The sequence below is a fragment of the Sturnira hondurensis genome, unplaced genomic scaffold, assembly GCF_014824575.4.
Source record: "Sturnira hondurensis isolate 20B ecotype Veracruz unplaced genomic scaffold, ASM1482457v3 Scaffold0002840, whole genome shotgun sequence".
NCBI classification, from domain to species: Eukaryota; Metazoa; Chordata; class Mammalia; order Chiroptera; family Phyllostomidae; genus Sturnira; species Sturnira hondurensis.
This window is the reverse complement of record NW_028075471.1, coordinates 31,408,952-31,435,826: the sequence shown is the minus strand read 5'-3', so window position 1 is coordinate 31,435,826 and position 26,875 is coordinate 31,408,952. Positions and strand designations below refer to the sequence as shown.

Below are 26,875 nucleotides of genomic sequence, written 5' to 3'. Positions count from 1 at the left end.
CTCTCTCTCCTGCCCTCAGCTCTCCTCCCCGCTCCCTTCCTCCTAGTCAGTGTTGATACACTCTGGGGAACTCAAGCAGGGGTCAGAAGCAGAGGCAAAGGGGACACAGGAAACCAGAATATGCCATTACCATTTTACCGAGGAGAACACCAGAACTGATCACGTACAGAGCGTGCCAGGTAGATGGGATGTGGATACCAAGGGGCCAGACAACTTACCCATCCGTCGTACAGCCCGCCACCCACAGTGAGAGAGAAACACCTGGAGATTTCTTTATACTTCAATAAGTTTAAGGCCCCCTTGGCCAGACACCTAATGTCTCTAACAGAGACAGTGGCACGTCTTGCTATCTCCCAACAGCTGGAACAAGGCTGGAAGACAGCCACGTAAAACAGCTGTGTTGGCCAGGTCTCCCAGAATGAAGCAGAGGTGTGTCCAGGAAGGCCCTTCCTATCCCCCAAGGGCCTTTTAGTCAGACTTTCAGATCCAGAGGTTAGAGCCTCTGCATTACTGAGAGGTGCCTCTTGGGATGGAGCAGGGGTTGGGGGTGGCATGTCGACTAAACACAGCTGCCCGCACGAGTGGGGAAGGACCCTCTGGTGACGTGGGTCTGGTGTCTGGCTGCTCTACCCCACCTCAGGCATTATAGTGGCATTGTCCATTGCAATGGTCACCAAGGACTGCTAAGCATTAAAAAGGGTACAATTTACATAGCTAAAGCTGACCGCTGTTCATCTGGTTTGGGATGATGGGAAATGTAGCAGTGAGGAGCAATCCTTTCCACCACTATTTATTGCACCAGTCTTTTTTTTTGCCAAATAATTAGGTCATTGACTCAGGCAGGGTCCTGGGATGTACATGAAGAGTGAGGTTTGCTATGGGAACTTGAACTCTGAATTTCCTGACTTCTGTGCAATTAAAACCCCCAACTTAATGTTGCCTCAGCATGGATTTTCCATAGTGAGTTATAAATGCGAAGTTCTATGTTTCATATATATTTTTCTAACATATGTTACTGCCTATGTTTCTGATTAAAAGCTCGTCCAAAATAAAATAACAAAGGACTACTTTTTTCCAATAGAACTTTCTTCTTCTATAAAAGCTGGAAATAAGCCCTCACCTAAAATTACCCAGGCTTGCAGGTGCTGGGTTTTGGGGGGTGAGTAGTGCTTGCTGGTTAGACAAAGGGCATTATTCTCCCTGCAACCACCACCAGAAGGTGTTCTTTCTGTGGAGAAAATTACAGGCCTGGGCTTCAAAGACATTCCAGGGCTCGGCACCACTCCTGGAGACGTGCAGGCGGCAGGCAGGCAGGCAATCAACAAATATTTATTCTAAGCCACTGTGTATTCAGCACCTTTAAAATTGCCAGGGAAACCAGCCAGAAGGATGTAATATCTGCTGGGGCCAAGTTCGTACTGAAGCCATCCCACAGAGCTTAAGGGACTCCGTGGCCAGAAAGGAACAGGGGACCGCAAAACTGTTACTGTGGCGGTATCTCATGTGGGTATGGAGATATTGATAGAATAAGAAAATGAGACCTAGTAAAAGGCTCTTTAACTGACAGCTAATGTTTGATGGGTGCCCCCCCGCTAATTCTTTGTTTTCCAATCTGCCTTAACAGAAACCCAGTTCCAATCCCTCCCACCCCACCCCCCAACACTACTACCAATACCACCATCAACATTAATCGAACCCAATGAAGGGAACAATTTATCAAAATTTTAAGAATAATGAATGCTCTTTAGAAATAGGCAAACATGCCAACATGTGTGTATATAGGATATTCATTACTGTGTGATTACAGAAGGAAAAAGTGGTAATGGTGTGTGCGTCCATCAGCCAAGAACTGGGATACTCCCCTAGAGAAAATCCAGTGCCTGTTAGACGTGATGCTGAGGTCTCTGGGCAGGGGACAGGGATGTGGGGGACATGGACTTGCGGGGCGCACACCACGGCCGGTGCGGAGGTGAGTGGGACTCTCACTCTCTTGCATTAATTTCTCCGATCCGGTTTCACGGATGCTGCTGCAGAGTTGCACCAGTTGGTTGGACATGTGCATCCGTCACGTAACGGTACTTTACAAAGTCATGTGAAACCCCTGCATCCTCTGTTAGGTGCACAACAGCCAAGCTCCGTCTCCCCTAAGCTGCCTTCGGACACACTGATGTCTGGTGTGTTGCGTTTTGTTGTTTTTGTTAATCAAGCCCAAGATGTTACCCTGATCCTTGCTCTGTTTCTCTTACCAGATTCCGTGATACTAGTCTGCCAAGGCCTTTCTGAATACCGATTCTTCACCCAGTGCGTGTAACACCCCCAACTAGCTTGGTATCATACAAGTTGAGGGCTACAGCCTCTGCATGTTTGTCTTTAGCTCTAAGCCAGCAGTAAGATGATGGAGTTGTAGGGAAAGTGGCACCTCAACAGTTCTAATGTAAGCAAGGAAAAGAGTTTGGTGTTTGATTCATTCTCCCACTGTCCACCTGTGGGTATAACTTCTAAAGTAAGGCAAAGCAGCCATATGCACTAGGTTACACATTCAACTTCCGTGGAAAACAACAAACACAAAAACAAAAGAAACCCTACAGACAAATCTTAGCAATTTTTTGGACAAACACTTCCCTATTAATATCTAAGCCATATATGAATTACAGTTCTGCAAGAGTGAGCCTTCAATTTATGTTTGTTTAATGAAGAAATTAGTGAATGTGCAGTTATAGAATTGTTTTATCTCAGACACCACTTCCCCGCATCTCTCCAACTCAGTGACTGTCGTGTATAACTCAGCAGGGTGCTGAGTGCACTGAGAGGCTGTGCGTTTTAGTGAATTTCAGAAACAACTGTTCTGAGAGCAGGAGCTAGTCTTGATTCTACTGTAGCGCAGCCTTCGGTTCCTGCGCAAGTAAACCACTTGGCCCCATGTGCCTTCATCCACCTAACAGAAACGAGGGCAGGATTCCAAGCTCCCAACCCCATCAGAGAAAAGACTTGAGTTGATGTCTGCGAAGAGGTAGGACTGTATTGGAGAAGTGAGTTGTGTGGATGTCTGAAATAAAGAAGGAAGTCATTTCAGAGAACCTCAGAAGACGAACAGGAGACTAGGGGAAGAAGTCTTGGTTTAGAAGCTTGGTTCTCCCACCTGGAACTCGATTCCTCCTCTATGAGGTGAGGAAACATAATGGGATAGGAAACTTTAGAAACCAAAAGGATACGTAGAGGAATTAGGGGGACAGAGTAGGGTAGTTTTGTAGGTGAAGGGTTGTACTAGTTCTTTATGAAAAATAAAAAACTGAGATATTAAAGCCCTTTTTCTCTTGACAAGCTCCATTCATGGTATAAACCCTAAACATATATATCATTTTTAAATCTTTTATGCCATATTTTACTGTACCTTTTTTATGCTTAGATACATAAATACTTACCATTTACACAACTGCATACAGCATTCAGTACAATAACATGCTGAACGGGTTCATAGCCTAGCATCAGTAGGCTATACCATATAACCTAAGTGTGTAGTGAATTTGTGCAAGTGCTAAGACGTTGGCACAACAATGAAGTCACCTAACAACACATTTCTCAGAGCACAGCTGCATCATTAAGCAATGCATGACTGTACTTAAATTGTGAAATCATCACAGCTGAGCTATGTCATGAAAGTTTGAAAGGAGCATATTTTATTCCAAATGAATTAGCCAGGTATGATTTTAGTTATCTTACTAATGGTCCTAAATAAATGTAGAGTTTAGGATCCACTATGCTGTCAGAGTTATACGCTTATTCTCGGTGGACATCCTAAAGCCCAGACTCTGGGCGTGAAAACTATTTTTACCTTGGCCAAATGAAGCTCCAAGTTTATGTAACTGCCCCAGAGCACCACGCAACTGTTCTCTTTCTGCCCATCTCTGTCTCTATTCAAATCTGGGGAGCATTTTGGGACCCAAACTCGTCATGCATAATTACAAAGTTCCGTGGATAAATAACAGTTATTTGTTTTACTAATTCAGAGACTTGCTTTCAAAAATCCTTGATACCTGCAGTAAGTCCATAGTCATTGGTATTGCAAATACGCCTCCAGTGAAGGCTTCCGGTCTCCCACCATGGACCCTTTGGACCATTCAGAAGCCTGTGTTTGTCACTTTGCTGACCAACTATGTTTGGGGAGAGATAGAAAGAAGTTACTTTTACAGAAGGACTTTTGGGAGGCTGCTGATAGCAATTATCTTATATTCAAAAGGAGATACAAATGCAGATTTTGTCCTATTTTCATATAGATACCCTCTGACTTGTCAATTCAACATTACTACGTTTTGATATTGACACTTTTTTTTTCTGAAACAAAAGTCAACAGCCATTTTTAATTAAAACCTTCTAGAAAGGACGTGCCAACCTCCCTTACCCCTACCCCTCCCGCACCTTCCCCCACTGCCCCACCCCCACCCAATTTCAAATAATGTTGAATCCTGCTTGGCTCCAGAGTCTGTAAAGCATAAGCAATCGGCCGCCCTGAAAGCTAGAGAAGAAATTTCTTTACAGTTCCACAAATGTTTCTCATTGGCAAGAGCGAGTTGTTAACGAAAGATAAATTGCCTGGGGTGGATGTGGGTGGGCGTGTCGTGTATGCCAGTGCTCATGCAGGCCCACATGTATGTGCCCCTGTGGCAGTAATGACGTGAGCCTGTACCTGGGCTTCCCACAACGTGCCCTGGTGCAAACTGAGCTAAACCGGAGGTTAAAAGGGGGCTGAGGCTGAGCTATCAGGGCAGCAGCCAGGCAAAGTGTGGGATGAGGTAGATGGCTGGGTTCTCACCAGGACTCAGATCCCAGGCAGCAGGCCCACCCTCCCATCAGGAACAGTGAACAAGGAGCTGGTAAAATACACAGAGAATGAAAATGACCCTTATTGACTGAAACCAGCTGTGTCCGGCTTCTCGATGTCTCTCCTGATTTGCTCTCTCAAATAAATGGATATGGTAGAGGATGATAGAAAGTAAACAGAATCATTTTTTTTCTTTCTTGCAGTCACACCTCAGTAATAGCCCTGGGGTTTATAGCTGAAAAATATATGTTTATTTGCTCATTAATTTCCCTCTCTCTCCCTTGCCTTTTCTTGGCATTGGGTAGAACAGTTATTTAAAATAAGACACAGTTCAGCTTCAAAAAGAAAAATCATTCTGCAAAATACAGCTTGAACTCATTTACCGTTCATTTATCATCTCTAAGAGAGTAGGGTACAAATATCTAAGTTTGGTGTATTTTAATGATTTACAGTGCTGTGACTCTTGTTGGCACCAGGATGGAGGGAAGCAGCGGGCTCTTTAGGACTTTGAGAAGTGCCCCAAAGTGTTTAGAAAGGACATGGAGAATATTAAATGTAGCATATGAAGAGCAGCTCATTCTCATTTATCTTCACTGCTTTCCTTCAAAGATCATGTAAGCTGGTGTTTGGAGGGTAGATTGAACCCAAAGTCCTGAGATTCCTTAAGGAGTGCTTGAATATCTTCATTTGAACACTTAATGTGTTTTTTTTTTCCTTCGCTTTGAAAAAGCTTTGGTTTTATGTGTCTCCCATTTCCTCCATGTAGTGGGCAAGGAAATAATGATATGCCTAGCTCAATGCCCAGCAAATATTTGTTGAGTGAATAGTTAAATGGAATGTTAGAAGCCTGACTAAGATTATTGTCTTGGTGTGAAACATGCAAGAATAGACTTGAAGCAATAAAGTAATTTCCCTCCACAGTATGAGCTAATTATTTGAGAGATGAAGATCTGGTACGTCGTAGCATTTATTTGTCAGGCTCCATTTGCTCCTAATTAAAGGTGGAAAAGTTGTTTGCTGCATTGAAGGGGTGACATAGTGACCCACTCCTAAACATCTTTTCAATTTTCCATGCCACTTTTTCAGGGAAAATATATCAAGATGAAGTTAACGTGCATTCCTTTTGTGTACTGGTATTTTTTCTTGTTACCATGTTTTAGAGGGCAGGCGGGGTGCAGAGTGGGGAGCTCCCTGACTGTGTACTTTCACAGCCCAGCTGCCCATGTGACTTCTGCAGTTGACTGTGCTTATCTTTGTTGACTAATAAAATCATCCTCCCGTAGGAATACCGCCTGCAGTGATTAAAGATGCAAATGTGCATGCTCATCCTGAGCCTCAGAAAATTTCATTCATTTATTCATTCATTCATTCATGCCAAAAATACAAATTCAGAGCCTAATGCATCAGGCTCTGTGCTAAAGCTGTGAATTTAACACCGAGCAAACTCCACTCTGGTTCCTGCCCTCATGAAGCTTACAGTTTTGGATGGTTGATGGATATTCATTGAAGAATCACTCTAAAAATCGTAACTACAACTTGAGTTTTAAAAGGAGGAATATGGCTGTACTGGGACCATGTAACAAGAGGGACTGATTTACACCAGGAGACCAGGGAGAATTTTACTAAGGAGGAGTCTGAGGCTGAGGGCCCTAGAATGTCTGGGGAAATGGAAAGGGCATTCTAGGTAAGAAGACTATCAAATGCAAAGGCCTGTGAGGACTGCATGGGAAGAGCAAGAGGTGATGGGAAGGCAGAGCCATGCACTGCGGGGCCTATGCAGAGGCCATATCATGGACTTTGACCTTCACCATTAGCAGTAGAAAGGTGTAGAAGGGTCATTTGTTTAAGAGTTAAAAAGTGGGGGCAGGGAGAAAGGACCTTATCAGATCTGTGTTTGGAGGGGTAACATAAATATATTTACTCATTCTTCACTGATACAACAAGGGAGATGATCATGCTAAGCCCTACATTACTCTCTGCTGCATTTGAGCCAGCTTCCTGAGAATTCTCACCATCCACCCTTCCTTCTGCCAAGTTTCAGCAAGACTGTATCTGGCTCCCCAGTTGTGTGCAGAGTAGCACACGTACAGCCTACTGCTAGACCGTGCACCAGAGGTGTCTCGTCTTGCCAACTTTTCCAGCCCTTCCTCTTATTTCTGCCTCTCCTTTTGATGACGGGGAGGTGGCATAACGCAGTTTATTCCTGTCCTTGGCAAAGTATATGTGGCATGCCTTCCAGTACCTTCTCTCCTTGCTAGTGGTGTGAACTTGGCACAGGAGCGAGCCTCTCTTTTAGCCTTGCAGGGTTGTTCTGAGGATTAGGTGAGTTAATACTTGTAAGAGATGGAATTAGGAGTGGCATGTAGTGAGTGTTCAATTAATGCCAGCCATTATTTTAGTGTTCGTTGCTCTCGATAGGTGTCAAAGGTATATTGTTAACATGAAAAAACACAAGGCACAAAGCTATCTGTCATGGGAAGGGCTTGCACAGGGGCATTCTCATAAATGCTGAGAAAAGGTCTGAGACACACATTGGTTACATGTGAGTAGTGGGACTGGGGCTTAGAGAATGGTGAGCTGGTGACTTTACTTTTTTACCTCCTATTTTTGTAATAGTTGACTTTTTAATGAGCTGTATATTTTTCTAATAAGAAAATTACAAGAAATCATTTAGAAAATCCATTAATATTATCCAATATTTCAATTTAAAAAAACATAATGATTTCATGAGAATCTCTTTTTCATAATTTTATTCACTGTTAAGTTTGGAGCTATCATTTAGAAACTTTTCTTGGGGTGAAAAAGAAATGTATAGAAATCTGAAATCCAGCAATTCATTTGATTTTTCCTTCTTTTGCTTATGTTATATTCAACCAGAGCTTTTAAAATCATGCGCTGTTAAGATTCCACTGTTATGAAATGACCTCCCTTTTCCATCTCTACGTGGGTACCCAGAGAGTTCTCAGGAATGCTGTTCTCCCACCAAATCCAAACAAGGTGTTTGGTTCACTTGTTACTCACTTCACTGTACTTTCAAGCATTGCTTAAATGTTTTATAATGAGCATTTTTATAAAAACAATGAAATCATTTCTAAAAGTCAGAGGTGAGGAGTATTGGTTCACTCAGTTCATTCACAGTAATCACAATATCTAGCATCCACTCTTTCCCAGCAGTTCCGGAAACAACTCCTTCAGGACCGTCATGATGCGGGGCAGTGGCCTTTGCTCGCGAGAAGGAGCCCAGTGGACTCATTGGTTACTGGCTCAGGATGTCAGAAGTGCTTTCAGTAATTACCTGTTACTAACAGACAGGCCTGGCAAACCTCACCTCCGCTGCCTTTTTATTTATTTTTTTACCAGCGGAGGCTCTTTTTGTTTAACTAAAGATTTTGATGACTAGAGTTGTTTGTCAATAGTTTGCCAACTAGAGTTGGTGTTTGTCAATAGTGTACTCTGACCAGTTGAGAGTCATTAATTTTGTGCAGGGCTGGAGCTTGCTTGTAGCTCTGGTCATTTAAATCCAAACTCTTCCTTTTCACAGCGATTACACAAGCAGATAAGAACACAAATCAGGAGAGAACTTTAGCTCCCTAGTAAATACTTCATGAAGCCAATTCGAGCTTGCCAACTAGACTCTCACATCGGCAGAAGACACACATCTAAGGAGGAACTGTGCGGTGCAGCACTCAGGCCACAGGGCCCTTCGGGAGATGGTGCTAAATGCCTCTGAACAAGAAGAGACAATCTCGAAGAAACTGTGATGAAGCTGATTCCCAGCTGAGTTTTTAAAGTCGGGGCCAGGAAAGGATGGGTCAGGGCCCCTGAGCACATTTGCACAACCCAGGAGCTAACAATGGTTTTTACATTTGAAAAGGAGTTTCAAACATGGAGAGTAGAATAGCATTTTAGGGCATGTGAAAATTCTTTGAAATTCAAATCTCCTGTCCCTAAGTAAAGTTGTATTGGCACCCAGCCTGATCGCTGGCTTCCACGCCGTCCGCAGGAGACCCGAGAGCACACAGTGGAGGAGATAGGTACTTCCTGGCTCTTTTCGGGATAATTTGGCGGACCCCTGCATAATCGTGGGCATGTCCATTTGCTGGCTCATAGAGAACGCTTTTGCGTGAGACGTGGCCGTCGGAGAAGCTGTGTTCCTCTCCTTTCCTCACTCGCTTCCCGAAGTGAGAAGAAAGGGATCATGTGAGAACTATTAGATCATCAGGAGGAACTATGCATACATCACAGTAGCAAATGGAAAAGACCTACCTATTCCCTCCAAAAGTTGTGGGTTATAATCTGCTTTGAAGCCCTTGAACGCCATTAGTAGTTCCTAAATTTTGGAACATGTAGTTACGTACTCTTTGTGTCAGAGAAATCTTTTTAAAGGCAAAAAGCTTTCGTTCTTGTGATTTTTACAAAACACAGCCAGAACAGATGGGCCCTTTGCTCAGTGGCATTATCGTATTCAATGGTTTTATTTGGTTTTTACTTGTATTTGGCTGTCAATAGGATATGATAAACAATTGGACAATAGGAAATAGGTTTTTGTAGAAGATCTAAATCTTAATAGGGTTCCTGCTCATTTGAGGTGACTGTTAAATTAATGAATGTTTATGCCTGGCATTGACCCTCCTACCTACCATAGTGTTTATGAGAATATGAAATTAATATAAAAGTCACACCACTACTCGTAAAACAACACGAACACCAGCACCGTAAACTATTACAGAATTGGAACTATATGTCACTTTGATTCAAAGTCCCTGCTGTGTACATGACTGACCTCAGCTGTCCCCCCTTGTTTTGTCATTTCAGAGGCTGAAGGCTGCGTTGACTCACCACCCCGCTGCCATGTCAAACGGGAATATGAACACCATGGGACACATGATGGACATGATGGGCTCCCGGCAGGACCAGACGCCGCACCACCACATGCACGCACACCCGCATCAGCACCAGACGCTGCCAGCCCACCACCCCTATCCGCACCAGCACCAGCACCCAGCACACCACCCCCATCCTCAGCCCCATCACCAGCAGAACCACCCGCACCATCATTCCCACTCCCACCTTCATGCACACCCAGCACACCACCAGACCTCGCCACACCCGCCCCTGCACTCCGGCAACCAAGCACAGGTAGACCCTTCTCATGACCCTGTTCCCCTTCCTGTTAACAGTGCAAGCTCTATGTAGGGGTGGGGGGCTGGTAGCCATTGGCAGTATTCTTGTCTGACCAGCCCAGGTGTTCTGCCTGATACTCTGGGGAGCTCTGTTCATTTCCTAGGAATCAACAGTTACCCATAAGATCCTACCTGATTGTAGTTTCTACAAGAAGTGCCGTAAATTTCAGGTCTAGGCTTTGTAGACAAATGTAAAGTTCAAGGCTTCCAAAATCTATTTTTGCAGTGTGTTACACAGTTAACCCTAAAAAAGTGTCATTGATGGGAGGAGTAGGAAGAATTTAAGCATGTGGAGAAAGATGGGAATAAAGAATGAGAAAAATAAGTTGATGCAAACTGTGATTCTAGCCACGGTACTTCGTCACCTCGTAGAGACTCAGTTTTGTCTCCTGCAAAAGGGAAGTCACATACAAAGGGCGATATTCTCAGTAACATTGAATGTTTAAAGTCTAAAGAGTAACAATTCCTGGCAGACAAAGAGGCTCGGTAATGGGTGTCAGGGCATAAGGTGCTGTGTAAATGGTGAGGAGAGGTGACTCATCCCACCCAATGTGAAACGCGTTGGAGGAGCAGACAGAGAGCCAAGCTCTGTAGATCATCAGTTCAAGAGAAAGGCCAAATCCCAGAGGTGGGGAGTCACCAGGAACGGCTAGAAAGAAAGCCAGCATTTAGACTCAACAGAAAGAGGGTCGGGGGCCAGGCAGACGCTATGTCACCCTGCCCAAGAAGAGAGGCGGGCCGTGCACCGGAGTGAGTTTTAGGAAGCGGATGAAGGGCATGTTTAGGAGCAGGGCCAGCCCTAGACACTTTGGATCTCCAAGCAGGGTGACCTTTGGTAGTCCCCCTCCACCCATTCCACACTGCCAGCTCCCAACCAGCTGGGTCAGAATGGTGTCCGAGGCTTAGGACCGCCAAATAACACTTATTCATCGTCTGCCTCCGGACCTCACACCAGGCAGCTTCTTGACCTCATGAGCCCCCTTCCCTAACACACACCAAACCTGGACCGCCATCCACAAAACAGGCCATCCACGAGCAGCTCTGAGCAGGGGAGCTCTTCAGTAGATAAGCTTATTTGCTCCATAAGCTTACTTCTGCCAAAGTGCTTGGAGGTGTTCTGTGTAATAAATAACAGTGCAGGCTTTGGAGTGAGGGAACTTTCATTCATTTCCATGCTTGCTTCCTCCTGTGTAGTCAGATGCAGCTTCCTAAGCCTCAGTCTTTCCATCTGCGAAATGGATTAATGATAGACTAAGCTCATGGAGTCTTAGGAGCATTTAGTAAGCAAATGTCAGCACAGTTTTCATTACATGGTGGCCGTGATTAATTCTAAACCCAGGGGAATGCAATAGCAAGTGTAGCAATAAAATGCTATTCGAAATACCCTTTTAGTCAAATGCCATGGTGAGACTTGTATTTAGAAGGAAGAAAAAAAACTACAAGGTCAAAGATAGGCAAGTAGATTTATGGGTGTACTCATTTTTTAAGGAGAAGGATAACATCAAGTTTTGGTTGCCTTGCTGTACAAGTTAATTCACAGACATGTGTAACAGTTCTTTGAATATAAAAACCATTCATTAACTAATTATCAGTTAGCCAATTGCTCTCTATTTCAAGTAAGCAGCCACTTGTATATGCAATTAGTTCGTTGCTATTATAATTAGCTGCAAACAGTTGCTTTTTTATCCTATAGTAAAAAAGAGCCCAGGTTGGTCTTCTTAAAATTTGAACAAGATCACATTGAAAATACCATTCTTAAACTGTATTAACTTGAGAAACATCGCGAGGTGTGGTGGGTCTGCGGCCTGGCGGGAGATGAAGCTATATGTGTGGGGGTCTCTCAAACCTTAGATGTTGCCGAGCCCCAGGCAGATCTTACCAGGAATCCACAAGCTAGTAAAACTTTGTAATAATAACGTGCTTTGCCCCTCCTAAGATCTCTTTACACTGTAAGTCAATGAGAAAGTGCAGTTCCTGTCACCACACAAGGAGTGTGACTCTGTGCTGCATTCGGTGCCAAGTGCCTCCTTCTGTAGACCCTGCTCCCCAGTCACCTAGGAAGGCCTCCTCTAACTCCCGCCACTGTCAGCAAGCCCTGAAATAGTGAAAGCAGGATTTCAACCTCATTCGGGGGTTCACCGGGTTCTTTCTTTAGTGGGGGTCACGTTGGTTACGATATCCCAGAGGTGCACCACTGGGATGGCAGGTGCTCACAACCTGCAGCAGACTCATCAACACGGTGACAATGCCCCTGACCCCTCGGTGCACACTTGCAGCCATACACGGGCACTTTAGACTTTAATACGCACCTTAAATGAAACTTTTTTAACATCTGAAGGAGGAAAAAAAATGTTTTCTCTGCTAGGATTCAGCCAGTGCCCATAGGGAAAAATCGATTTTACTCTCTTTTCACAAGTATTCCTTTATCTTGCTAAAATATCACGGAAGGTAGTTCCAAGGATGCTTCTTTTTTTTTTTCCCACAACCTCATGTGATGTCATTGTTTAGCTCATTTTTAGAGAACAGGTTCGAGGTACTTACTAAAGCAATTGGCTCTGCTGGGCATTGCATTTCAACAATGGCTTGGGTTTCTTCGCTTACCCAACATGCTCCTTCCCCACCCTGTCATCCTTCTCGTTGCCAGCAGGTTTCACCAGCGACACAACAGATGCAGCCCACCCAGACAATACAGCCACCCCAACCCACCGGGGGGCGCCGGCGAAGGGTGGTAGATGAGGATCCAGATGAGAGGAGGCGGAAATTTCTGGAACGGAACCGGGCAGCCGCCACCCGCTGCAGACAGAAGAGGAAGGTCTGGGTGATGTCACTGGAAAAGAAAGCTGAAGAACTCACCCAGACAAACATGCAGCTTCAGGTGCAGGCCCCTGTCTCTCCCCTCGGCACTCAGAGGCCCTGTGTACAGCTGGCATTTCCTGTCCCTGCAGGCGCTTGTTGACCTAAGGAGCAACACTGCACCTTAGCCAAGCTCGCTCCCCCAGTGCTATGCACTCTGGGACACCCTATAAAACAAAATAAGCCACTCAGTTTTAGATCCATCTGCCTACAAAGCTCTGAGGAGGGAGAACCTGCCTAAATAAGTTACAGAGCTTGGAATGCAGGGCCACTCTCTGGGTCAGAGATTACTTGCTGTGTTCCCCCTCTCTGGCTCTCATTTTCCTCACCTGTAAAGTTGGAATAATAACCCCATAGAGTTGTTGGGAGGAGCAAGTGAACTAATGATGCAGAGCAGTTTGCCCAGTGTCTGACGTATAAGTTTTCAACGGAAAGGCGGCTCTTTAAATTCACTGTGTGAGGGGGTTGCTTCCGCCTACACGAGATTATGTATATTTTTGTTTCGTGAAGAAAAGGAAGGTTCATGTTTATTGCTTTGCTCTGTACACAGGGGTATCCAACCTGTGGCCCATACGCACAAGCGGCCCAGGATGGCTATGAATGCAGCCCAACATAAAACTGTAAATTTACTTAAAACCTTTTTTTTTTTTGCTCATCAGTTTTCATTAGTGCTTGTGTATTTCATGTGTGGCCTAAAACAACTCTTCTTCTTCCAGTGTGACCCAGACACGCCAAAAGGTTGGACATCCCTGCTAGGAAAAGGCATGCTTCTATTTCATTTTCAAACTTAAAATTTGAATCTTTCATGGCTTGTGCTTTAACATGGGCAGCTCCATTGGGGACATTTTATAAAAGGCCACTTTGAGGAGTGTTTTAAGAGAAGCGGAGAAAACTCCAGGACCCAGGGCTTCTGCAGCAGACTTCACGCTGGGGAAATGAGGCAGTTCAGGGCATTCGTTCTAGCACAAAAAGGAGAGGGCACTGTCCACCAGCAGGGAAAGAAAGCACCGAGCCAATACGCGATAAGCAGTCCACAGAGCCATGCGTTACGGCCCAGTGCTCCCAGGAGCAGAGAGAGTGGCTAAAGACGACTGAAGGGGAGAAAGACTGCCCCAAAGAGGGACTGGCTGTTTCTCAGTTGTTCACTGGTCACCTTCATCTGACTCTCTGTCATTCCTAGAAAGGACCAGTGAGGATGCCAAACCCCCAAAGCCTTTCTTTGCATGTTCAATTCCATTAATGGAAATGACCTTGGGGCATCCAGTGTACAAATTGAAAATACACAAAGAAAGTCTGAGTGATTCATGAGCTGAACATCATAGTTTATGGATGTTCACTTTCCCCCTCAATTTATTATTCTTTTAGTCTATTTATAATTATTTATTTTTATTTATTTATTATTTATTATTCTATTAGTCTATTACAAATAGACATAAGAAAGAAACTGAGAAACGTATAGTAGGTACGAGGGAACTAAGATACTAATTCCTCCCACTAACTTATATGCAGCTCGAGGGCGCGGGCTGTGTCTCATTACCTTCTCTTCCCACCACCTACCCCCGACTTCTTGTGTAGTGTCTAGTCAGCATGGTGAGTTGATGCACTCAGTGTCTGTTGAATAAGTGAGTGAGTTCCCCTCTCTGGAGTGTCCCAAGAACTGGCCGCCTGACCACTTGGCAAGAATGTGTTTGAAGGGAGTCAAGCCGCAGTGGGATGGCTGGGCTTACACACCTCGAAATTCACTCCAATGTGAAAGGCTGCAATTCTGGAGTCTGGCAGGCACAATAGCGCTTGAGGAGCTTTTAGGTAGAATGTGGGTAAATACTTTTAATATTCGTAGTACTCGTTTTTATTTTTATGTGTGTTGAAAAATATCATTAGAACCTCAAACCTTCAATTTCACAAATCCTATTAGGATGAGGCTAAATCATTACAAAATGAGTTAATTTGAACAAACAATGTTAAGTACATAAAAGTTCTGGTGCGTGCAGACCTGGCAAATACTAGAGCAATGGTTCGCCCTGAGGGATGGCGGGGAATCCCTCAAATGTGCTGCCCATTCTGAGGTCTGCAGGAGGAGCGTGAAAACGTCCCGGTTTTCTCAGTCTTAGCACTGTTGACTTTGGGGCTCCGTATTTCTTTGTTGTGTCCTGTTCGTTGCACACAGTTAGCAGTATCCTTGATCTCTACCCGCTAGATAGCAGTGGCACCCTCTACTCCACCCCCCATTTGGGAGAACCAAAAAGTCTCTAGATATTGCCAAACGTCCTCTGTGCGGGCAAAATCATCCCTGGTTGAAAACCACTTCCTTAGATGCAGGAGCCAGCTGGCAGGCACCCGGTGCCAACAACCGTTTAAATCAGTTTCAGCTAAAACGAGTCCTTGCAGAACGACTCCGGCGCATTGCCCGTGGCCCTAGAGCATGAAAACATGGAGGGGTCGCAGCAGTGAGCCAGGAAAGTAAAGATGCTGGTTGACCTTGAGGTCAGATGTGTCCATGGCTTGGCAATATGCGGGGCACTGTATTCTTTTGGACTATAAGACGCACCCCCCATTTGGGAAGGAAAAGGGGTGCATCTTGTAGTCCAAATATAGCTTACCTGGCTTGCTGTGGGGGTGGGGGCCAGCAGTGGAGTAGGGTCTAGGAGTCAGGAGTAGGTTCACTACTACATTTTCCTCCCCAATTTGGGGGGAAGTGCTTCTTATAGCCCCCCAAATATGGCATATTATTGATTTTACACAACAGATAAGAGACCCCAATCTATGAATTTTTCATTGTTGCTTCTCATATGCTCCCTGACCGAGCTGGGGACTGAACCCACAACCCAGGCATGAGCCCTGACTGGGAACTGAACTGGCAACTTTGCAGGACGATGCCCAACCAACTGTGCCACCCCCATCAGGGTCTGATCTGTGAATGTTTACTTTTCTTTAGGGTCAGAATGACTAGCAAAAAGAAATACTAGAATTCGAGCCCCTGGGGGAAAAAAGAGTCGCATTAGAGCCATTCAACGGGCACCAATATTTCTGGTTGCTAAAGCAGGGCCCAAAGAAGGGACCATCTCCAAAAAGACTAAATTGTTGGTGTTTTCCAACCTGTGCTTTGCTTCAGAGGGACAGAAACCCCGGTCTCATGTTCTCTGTCATCGTGAGCACTCTGCATCCCACCCCGTGATACTGGACAGGGCTGGGATTCCGCTCCCTCCGAGTGACCCTTTCCCTCTCACTGGACTTTTGTCCAAAGAAAAAGGTGTCTCTCTTGATGCTGGCTCACTGAGCCAAGTTTAGAGTAAATAGAAATGGAAGGTGCTAAGCAAACAGACTGCAGCCAAATGGAATATCCAAGGTCTGGATGGCCAGTTGCCACTTTTGAGTTGTTTTCCAGCATAGAACCTTTTAGTTAGGTTGCAGAGTTTCACATTGGAAAAATCAGGCCTAAGAAAACAAAGCCAAACTCCCAGACTTCATTTCCTTGTCTCATAACACATCTCTACCCAGGAGGCCAGTGCAGGTATAGGAATTGGGGGACAGAGTAGAAACCGCCCAATCTGACATTTGATAGAAGGAGAGGTTCAGGGGACCTGAGGTGTCTTCTCAAAAGTCACACAACCAGCACATAGCAGGATTAGGACCCAAGCAAGTCTTCTCATGACCTAACTCTCTTGCTCTGTGACCTTTTATTCCAGAAAGTTCTTAAACTAAAGAAATCCACATTCTTTTCTCTGGCAAAGTAGATCAGGTCAGCTCTAAATTCATCAACTGCTGATGTGGGGCTCAGTGACTGGATTGTTTGTGTTCGATAGATGATATGGAAATCATCTGGTCACCCACAGAAATAATTGCTTTTCTTTTTCAGTACAAAGACACATGGCTTAAGTCGCTGCTGAAATTTTAGACACATGAGCCCAGGTTTGGGAATTGGCAAGAGAATAGTCCAGATGGGAACTGTTGCTTGACAAATTCAAAGTCCTTTGTTTTGGAATGAACCAAACCTGGCCTCTTGCTAATCTACAAAAAGAAGTAGGGGAGGGGCTACATTGCAGCCCCCCTTTTTGGCACAGACTATTGTTTGCATCAAAAAAAAAACCATCCTGGGTTTATCATATTAACAAAATGACATCCCCAAACCCAAAACTGCAAGTGCAGCTTTGAGGGACGTCTCCGAGTGCTTGTTTAAAGTGTGTTATTGTAGTATTGAGTTTCTCTGCATGGGGCGCTACTTCAACCCAAGGCAACCGTAGGGGTTTAAGAACAGACTAATCCAAGTGCATCTCATCTACCCTCTTACAGCCTCCATTTAAATGGCTAGCTGTTTTAGTTAGTAGCAAACCCAATCCAGCTTGGAAAATCAAAGGGCTGCTTTCAGCAAGAAAATCAACACTGATTATTACTACTTTGTTTTCTCAAAGTACCTTTATATGAAGAGCTCAAGCTATTATAACCCACACAGGGGAGTAAAAATATTGGTGGTTTGCCTCCATTTATAAAGCAAGGTAATTCAGAGTAAGAAAACGCCTCCAGAAGTCCTGGTTCTTATTTCCCTCGCAGAGCTGCAGGCCACATTTGATGTCTTTCGTGCATTTTGCAGCATTTGCTATCTGGTTGTTCTCTTCCAAAATGAATTCAAGGTGATTCTACTTATGTTACCTTGAAGAGGACTTTTATTTAAAATATAGTCTGGTATCTGCGCACTTCCTGCATCAGTCAGTCCGTCAGTGTGGAATCTTTAGGGCGATGATGCGTGTGCGCCCCACACGGCTGCCCCCGCGTTCTCCAGGGCAGTCGATCTCGCCATTTCCTAGCCCAGAGGCTCCGTCCTGGGGTCTGATGAAGGCTCCACACACTCTCAGCAATACGGATGCACACATGGACACCAAATTTTGCTTGAAATGAAACTATAAATGTTGCTTTGGAATCTGCCCTGATGTGACTTGGAAGCACAGGAAGTGCTAGGACTGACTCCCTTAGAAAACATGAGACTTAAAATGTAAGCATATTTGAGAGTACCCGAGGTGGTTAACTAAGGAAAAGAAATCAGGATCAAGCCCTTCGTTCGATTATTAGGTAATTAATGTTGTCGATAGAAAGTGACATGGAAACACTCATAGAATAAAGAACCGTCTTGCTGAAACAGACTAGAGAACTAGTCCAACCATATTGTTTTACACCTGGTTGGCGAGGCAGCCTGAGAAACCAAACCCCGTTATGCTCACCTCTCAGTTCAGCGTTCCTTTTCTGCTGGAAATTTTGCCCAATGAATGTGTTGTTTCCACGGCCATTAGACTTTTATTTAGCCCTTACCAGCATCATAGTTATGTGTATATGAGCTAAAGAAGAGACTGGGTGTTTTTCTCCACTGATAATAGTAGTTGGCATTCATTTTCCAACCATAGCACAGCTAAATAACATAATTACTAACACACTACATTAAGAAATATGTTCGCCCTGGCTGGTGTAGCTCAGTGGATTGAGCGCAGGCCTGCGAATCAGAGGATCGCGGTTCAATTCCCAGTCAGGGCACATGCCTGGGTTGCAGGCCAGTTCCCTGCAGGCCAACTCCCAGCAGGGGACGCACGAAAGGCAACCATACATTGATGTTTCTCTCCCTCTTTCCTTCCCTTCCCCTGTAAAGATAAATAAATAAAATCTTTATTAAAAAAAGAAATATGTTCATAAGCACACATATCTTTAAATGATGGTCAGTTGTCACGGTACTTTTCAGGCTCCCATGTTTTTACAGACCCTCACGACTCTTAGGGCCTCAGTTCCTATACTTACAACGTATTGATTTATTGATGAAGTGCTTTGCTCCCCATAGACAAAAATGCCACTCAAGTCATCTGTTCTGTGTATGGACTTTGGTTATGCACCAGGACACCATATATGCCATTCATAGTGGCGATTGGTCCTGTTTTACTGTGGCCTCCATGGAAGCAAAAGGTTTATTGTAAAATGGTTTGGGGTGTGACAAGTATTGTGGGCAGTTAGCTCCCTGCAAGTGCAGAAATCCAAAGAACGGAATTCAAAGTGTTTTCTTAAGGAAGGGGCAGAGAACATTTTGTGCCTGAAAGTCGAACACTGCCTAGTAAAGGTGGCTGCCCAGGACATCGTGGGGGAAGAAATGGAGACCAAAACCAGCCTTTGCAAGATGGTCACAAAGTGGGGTTTTTATTTTCTTCCAGAAGCATAAGAAAGCAAGGGAATTCTGTTGTTTTGTTTGAAATACATTCCTTATTTGCTGTTTCCTAGGTCACAAAAAAAAACTGTGGCTGGACTCACTAAACATTGGAACTTGACTCCTTTTTCTAAGCACTATTATTGCATTATCTGCAGCTGAGAGTTGCTTCTTCGGGGCAGGTGTCCAGTAGTTGGGGTTGCAGAAAGGTGTCACTTCTGCCAACCAGACGCAAACAACGTGACACTTCCTTTGCAGCCAGCCTCTGTAGTCACACATCCAGCTTTCTTTTTCTCCTTTTCAATTTTGTTTTTGTTTGTTTGTTTAACTTTTAACCTGGAGTTGCCTTCTGTGTAATGGTCAAAAAGTAACTTTCTTAACACATGCTATTTTAAGCAGAGGAGGAGCTGGGAAAATCAGAGAGGAAAGAATTTATGTTTAAGGCTAAAATAATTTATTCTGTAAATAAAGTTGTCCCACTGACCTCAGAATTGACAAGGGTCACTTTTGGCTTTGACAGCGTTTTTATTTTGTAAAGTTTGGAAGAGAAAGAGAAAAGCTCTGGGGATGCGATTTTTCTTACTTTGCTATTTATGTTGCTCAACATTTGATTGCTTGTAATGTATTTTGCAAAAGAATGTGGAAATGGAAGCTATTATGTAAAAAAAAGTTTCAAAAAATTTTTAATTCACTTCTAGAATCCCAAACTTACTTTTCTAGGTGATAAATACATGCCTGAAAAGCCAAGTTCATATTGCAAGTGTAGATACAACTTAACGACAGCCATGTTCAAACACCCTTTTCTGTGTGCATGTTTCTTTAAGGTCACCTACAAGTGTAATAATGCCTGGCAGGCAGTCGCACGTGGGCACAGGCCAGAGAGGGGGTGTTATGTATCACAACTCTAAAATGGCTTATTTGAGATAGGGCTATGTTTATGGCTTACTTTTATCAAGTGGAAGCACCTTGGAACCAACCATCTATTCTAAGTTTATATTTGTAGACAACGGTGCCAAGTACATTATTCTACAAAGCCATGAACTTGTCTTTGTGAATTACTACATTAAGTGGAGACTTGAGGCACTTTTTCCAGGGAATATGAAAAATGCACATGCACATAATCCACAACAGGGATTGCTGTGCTGCTCAGGGTGGAAATGTCTCTAGACTGAAAATAACCAACCCAGTTCATGAGTCCATGAAATTAGTTCTATCATGGCCCAAGACTCCATTGCCCATGCCTCATCTCCCCAGCAGAGGGCCAATAGTTATGCCATGTTGCTTCCAGGCCTCCGGCTAAGTGGGCGCCAGACCGGGGGACGTACTTGAGCTACACCCCATATAGAGTTTTTGGGAACTAGGGCAGTAGATTAGTTGGTTTATTGTGAGGGCATTTTTGTTTGAAGCCCCACAGTTCTTTTCATTGACTCACATTCGTCTTCTCATATTGAACATTGACCTAAGCTTGTCAGACAGTGTCAAGATGATGATTGCCATAACTAACTTCTATTGAGTGCTTAGTATGTGCTAGGCATTGTTCTGAGTGTTTTGCATGCATTACCTCATTGGAGCCTCCCAGCTCAAAGCACCTTGGGCTGTTTTCATCCCCATCTCGTAAGCAACGGTGCTGCAGCTCGGCTGGGTCATGCTACCTGCCGAGAGCCACTCAGTGAGTGGAGATCCCCACCCCAGGAGCCTGGCCCCAGAGTCTTCCACCCGCATGCCAGGCTCTGCACTTTTAATAGGATCCAGATCTTGAGTTACAACCTAGTCTCTTCAGAAAGCCCCTGGTGAATGGGAGGGGCCAAACTGAAAGCAAGCCACACATTTTCAGGTGAATCCTATTACATAATATCCTTCACGCCATTCAGACTTAATGGAAACGTTTGCCGATTTCATTGTCAAAAGTGCACCAGGCCTTGGGTTTGTATTCACCAGTCTTCTCAACATGGCTTGTACACATCTCTTTCCAGAATGAAGTGTCCATGTTGAAAAACGAGGTGGCGCAGCTGAAACAGTTGTTGCTAACGCATAAAGACTGCCCAATAACAGCCATGCAGAAAGAGTCCCAAGGATATCTAAGTAAGTCGTTGACTTTTTTTGCTTTTTTTAGTGTTCAATTTTTTGCCTCTGATTTTGTATTGGATTTTATTGAAAGAGCACAAGTAACGGGTAGATTGTGCACGCGAGCAGACAGCATACAGAACTCTGGATGGCAGCCAGACTCCCCCACCCGGGGGAAAGCTGCTTTTCTGGCCCCTATCCTTCACCACGCCCACCGCCTCCTGGTAATTTCTGGCTAAAAAATTACCTCCTGGTAATTTTTTCTCTGGCACTTCACATTGTAAAATCCTACCAAATCCCAATTCTGCAGCCCACTGCTGGAACCTAGTACGCAGTGGGTTAGCTAGCAGTCTACCAGAGAAATCCATGGGCTGGGAAACAGGCATTGGGTGAATCACAACCAATTGCTCGGCCGTACTGCACGTTATTCACTGGGCTAAAAAACTAGAGACCTCGTCTCAGTTTATAAATGCACAAAGTGGATTTAGACCCCAATTGCTGCTCCTGGAATGTCTACAGGTTGGTTAAATGTTAGTTGAGTAAAGGTTAGTGGGAGGAGTGGGGACTCATGACTCAATTTATTTTCAAATAATTTTTTAGATTGAGCAACCCAGATTCTCCCAGCACATGTGAGTATTTCTGCACATTTGATCTATGGATGGCTATTTAAAAATACACGATGGGGAAGTTGACATCCCAAGACTCCAACACATCAAATCATTTGGGGGATGTAGAAAGCATGGCTTTGCTTGTAGCTATACAGTGGGAAGGCATAGCTTTGTGACTACAGTATAAAGGTTTCAAATTAACCCCCAGGAGAAAATGTGAGAAAACTCTTCTATTTCTAGTAAATGTCTAATAGTCTTTTTCTGAGCAGTCCGCACTTCCACCCAAGGAAGAGCTATATTGGTGTGTGTGTGTATGTGTTTTTCCTTAGGTCCAGAGAGCAGCCCTCCTGCAAGCCCCGCCCCCGCCTGCTCGCAGCAGCAGGTCATCCAGCATAACACCATCACGACATCCTCCGCTGTCAGCGAGGTGGTGGGAAGCTCCACCCTCAGCCAGCTCACCACTCACAGAACAGACCTGAATCCGATTCTCTAAAAATCAGGGGTCACCCCTCGCCTCCAAGAAGAGCTGCCGCATACCATGCGTCCTTTCTTTTAAGGGCATTTTTCGAATTAACTCAGACCTGGAAGACTCCTCCATTCTTCAAAGACTGGCGTTCATTTTTATAGTTATTATGGAAATGTTGTCTTTTATACTTAGTTATGTAAGAAAAAGGGAGTTATGCAATTAATATCTATCAGCTTGGGAAATGCTTTGGTGCTTTTCTCCAGTTCTCTGGTACCAGTTACTTGTTTGTAAACTGAACCCTTTCTGTAAATAGTCATGGTTTCATGCTTATCAGTCCGACCCTTTGCCTGAGACATTGAGTCTTGTTAAACTGCAGCTTTCAGCCAAACGAGGCATACTTAGTTGTCAGGAGAAGCAAGGTAACTGGGTGAGAAGTGTGATGACATCATAATGCATGTTGAGTCTGTGCTGTGACATCACCAGAATCCCAGATAAACACAGAGCCTTTCCACAACTCTGTTTCTCTAACTATAAAAAAACGCTAAGGTCCACTTTTGTCCAAATAAAATCACCAGGCATCTCCCTGACTCATACACCTCGTGGTCCACTTCCTCAAATGCCCAATCCCCCTCTCCATGTTCCCACTCTTTCCCAGGCTCCCTGTTTACACTTCATTTTTACCACCTTCTTTTTTATATTCCCCCTTTAGCATTGCATGTAAAGAAGAAAATAATATTTAAAGAAAAAATAAAAGCAAACCTCAGAAATGTGGGCCTGGCCATTGCTTCCTTGCCCTTGATGCACAGCTGGAGTTCATTCAACCGTGCATTTTACGAAATAGTAACCAGGAGACATTCTATGTGCCTGAATTCATGTTTTTAATAATCAGAGCAAAGAAAAGGTGGCTTAGCCATAGGTGAAGTGCTGTTGAATGCCAGCTGTGGAGACACCAGGGAAGGGGCTGTGTAAGCCTCCATTGTGATTGTGCAAATTAGGATGCAAGCCTAAAGCATCACATGCTCAAATTACAATTGGTTTGATATGGCCTGTCCGTAATGTCAAAAATCCATGTACTACATCATAGTTCAGAAGGGCTCTATTCACCACACCGATTACATTGTTCAATCATCAACTGCTAATAGCCCACGATTTATTGTCATTTCTTTTTCCTTAAGCCTATGGAAACACAGCTTTGCTGTTCTGGTGGGTGGAAAGTAGATGGACTGCTGGAGGAACAAAGAGAAAGAAAGCCTAATGTTCCAGGGGGGCTGCTCTCAGCCCTCCAGCAGCAGTTAAAGAAAGGACTCCATGGATATGGCTGCTCCACTCTCCTGAACGATTCTGATTTACATGTTCAACAACTTTCGCAGACTTGCCCATTATAAAAAGCAGATAGTTCCAAACCACGGTCGTGCCTCCTTGAAACAAGCCATTCTACTGTGCTAATGTTTTAATATCACATCTCACAAATAACCAGGCTAATGTTTCTCTGTAGCAGTCTAGACAGGTGCTGGTGTTTCATCTCCATTTGAATGCTTGACCTCCTAACATGAGTGTGTGTGTGTGTGTGTGTGTGTGTGTGTGTATGTGTGTGTTCAGGGGATTTAAAGGAATAGTATTTTACAAAAGGTGTAGCTTTTATAAGAGTTCAGAAAAGGGAAGGATGTGGTTTTGTTTTGTTTTTTCTCTCACTATAGTGTAAGAATCTATTTTGGAGAAAAAAGAGAATATGAGAGTCGTGAAGCATGATTTTTATAACTAGTTTCAGTTTTATCTACTAACTTACTTTTTAAATCAATATTTATCAACAATCTTTTCATGTATGCAGTGCTTTCAAAAGAAAGTTTTGAGTACCCACTGAAAGTCATGACTTGGATATATGGTCTAAAAATCAAAACAAAAAAAAAGAAAAGAGAAAAAAAGAAAAAAATGCAAACAAAAAGGATTTTTCTATTATATTTTAGACAAACCTATCATTTTTAAGTATTTTAAATACTGAATTCGAAGTTGTCTTGTTTTGTTTTGTTCTTTGTTTTGAATCCCAGTAGTGGCAGCTGAACGGTTAAACCTAACCAGCTTCCTAAGAAACATGTAACATTTAGCTAAAAAATGAGGTAACATTCTTATTTCTATATTGAAGTGAAAAATAATTTTTCATAACTCCCGCCTAGGACTATCTACGTGTCCCCCTATAAAAGAAAAAGAGCTCATTGAGATGTTTGTTCGAGTTTTTTAATTTTATTTTTTGCTTTAAGTAAACAAAAACTTTTCTTTCTTTCCTGCATGCATAGCACTTAATGAAATGGATTTTTAAAAAATCCACTGGTAATACCCGACTGTCCAGGGAGTGGGCTGACACGAAGACTATGGTTTACTTTACTGCTGTTCCACCTCCCGACTGAAATATTTAGTTGTTAAACCCAAAGCCTCTGCAGTTAAGAACTTGCCTGAGTTTTCTTAATTCAGCAGCTTGACAGTTTGACTGATGTGCATTATATATAGCTCAATTATGTCTGTTCTTTATGCTAAGTAGGCAAACCAACCACACACGTTAGCAGTTAGCAAAGGGGCCTCAACGTATAATTAGAATAAACTGTCTTCTTGTTATACTCGGGGCCTTTAGGTATGTTCATTAGCAGTGTGGAAATACAGTCAAAGGAAGATGCCAGCTAGTTCTCAGAGCTTGAAATCCCAAGCAGAAAGGCTCATTGGTCAGATCCAAAACATGGTTATCAATATTAAGTTATTTCCCCTGAAGGCCCCACTTTTCCCAAACTGTGGAATAATCAGTCCCCGCTCTTGCCCTATCCTTTTGGCCAATCTGGGAAAACATCGCTGCAGCCCACTGTTCTCTCCCACTGCATTGCTGCGTCGCCATGCAGAGTTCCATGACTGCGTCCCGACCTGGAGGGCTCTGCAGCGCCGCCCCCCTTGTCCTTGTGGGGCATTTTTACCCCAGCATCTGCCTCTGAAGTCACCGCCGGCCTACCTGGAAATCTACCTGATAGTGTTTTTACCAGTTAGAATACTCCCCTAAACTGAAGCATCCACACCTCAATTGTTTTCTCCTAAAGACATTTCCCAGTGTTGGCGGGGACAGGCATGGTGAAAATCCTAGCCGTGGATGGGTGCACTCATTTCAAAGCCAGGCCTTAGACTGGAAGTCTTCCCTCTACCCTCCCTCTCACCCTCTCCCACCTCCACGTCCATGCACGCATGTCTGGGTCTAAACGCAGCCTGTGGGCGCTGGTCTGGGCTGCCCCTGCGTGCGTTGTTAGAATGAGAGTGATGTGACTTGGAGCAAACGCTCTTTGGAGCCTATCCAGTCAGTGAAATCAAACGCAGTGCAAGTTCTGAATGGAGAGGTGTCGAGGGCGAATGTTCAGGTGGTCGTTGCCTGTTAGCGAAGTAACTTTAAGCGTGTTGCTTGAGTTTGTCATTGAAATCTTAAACCAGCTGCGGTAACAGACCAGCCCTTTGGCTGAGGAGTCGGCGTGGGTTAAGCTCCAGTAACTGCTATGAAACTAGCCATCCAGTTAGGATAGAATGTGCTTCTTTCTGGTTAATAAAAATCATCTAAGAAAATATATATGTATGTATGTGTGTATACAGTGGAATTCAAGGACCAAAGCAAAAATTGAACAGGAATCTATTAATTTAGAATTTTATAAGATATTTATTAATAAATGTTATTTTTAAACATTCCATTTGAACAGTATTCTTCTGTAGGATCTACTTGTTTTTAAAGTGTTAGTTCCTAATAAACTATTCTAGTCGTGTGTATCCACATTTTTCAGGGTTCCAAATGGCTGTTCTCTATGATTTGATGGAAATGTTTGCTTAGATCTCTTTGCATAGAAATTTCAAGGACTTTTGTTGCTTGGTGAGTTATTTTTTAATCTGTGTTCTGAACAGCTTTTTTAAAAAAAACATTGATTTCTTTTTTCATGTTTAAAATAAGCCCTTCCCATTAGGGAGCAGAGTTCAGCTGAAGGGAATCAGTAGCTATAACTGGAACACTTTCTTGTAAAAGTATAAGAACAACTTCATCTCTGCATCTCCACACCCACCCCAGGCTCCTAGAATGCTTTGCACTATTCAGCCCTTTGGCGTTCTTTTTGTCCCTTCTCACACAATGCGCAGTAGCGTTAAGCCATTCAAGCTCCATTATGCAGTCTATCTGAGAAGGAAAAGGAAACAACCCATTTAAATTTGAATAAAACGTGCCTATGCGAACAGTAGCAGTTTAGAACCCCTCTTCTGCTTCAAATAATTTATATTTTAAAATTGCACTTTAGCTTTTTTGGCCCCTTTCTCTTGTTCTTTCTAACCTTCTCCCTGTCCTCAAACTTGCTGTTCCCCTGTATGGACCCTCCCTCCTTTGAAGCTCTGAGCTGCATCTTTTGAAATACTTTACAGAATATTTGCACCAGGTACATTTGTGTGCGGTCCTTAGTAGCCTAACGAAGACGTGTTCTCACATCAGCCTAGATGAAGCCTGCTATGAGAATGCCCAGGAAAAGAGCCAGTTTATACTCTATCTCTTTCTTCATAGCATGTTTTTTTTAAAAAAATATTATTATTATGCAACAGATTGTCAGGCAGCACCTACGCTACACTTAAGAGTTTTCTATCTCATTCTCCGAACCAAAGTATCCTGATTGAGCCAGGAGACTTATTTTTTTGTGCATCGTGGCGCATGATGGA

The 26,875-nt window shown here is 43.7% G+C and overlaps 1 protein-coding gene across 1 annotated transcript in view; it reads left to right on the top strand.

Annotated features, from left to right (window-relative positions):
* The window catches only part of CREB5 (cAMP responsive element binding protein 5), a 124,767-nt gene extending 100,669 nt beyond the window's left edge, over window positions 1-24,098 (top strand). The window contains exons 4-7 of the mRNA XM_037041235.1: window positions 9,635-9,958; window positions 12,650-12,877; window positions 21,004-21,112; window positions 22,032-24,098. Of these exons, the coding sequence (XP_036897130.1) occupies window positions 9,635-9,958; window positions 12,650-12,877; window positions 21,004-21,112; window positions 22,032-22,195 (825 nt within the window). The 3' untranslated portion in view covers window positions 22,196-24,098. The remainder of the gene's footprint in view (window positions 1-9,634; window positions 9,959-12,649; window positions 12,878-21,003; window positions 21,113-22,031) is intronic.
* Window positions 24,099-26,875: the final 2,777 nt, after the last annotated feature.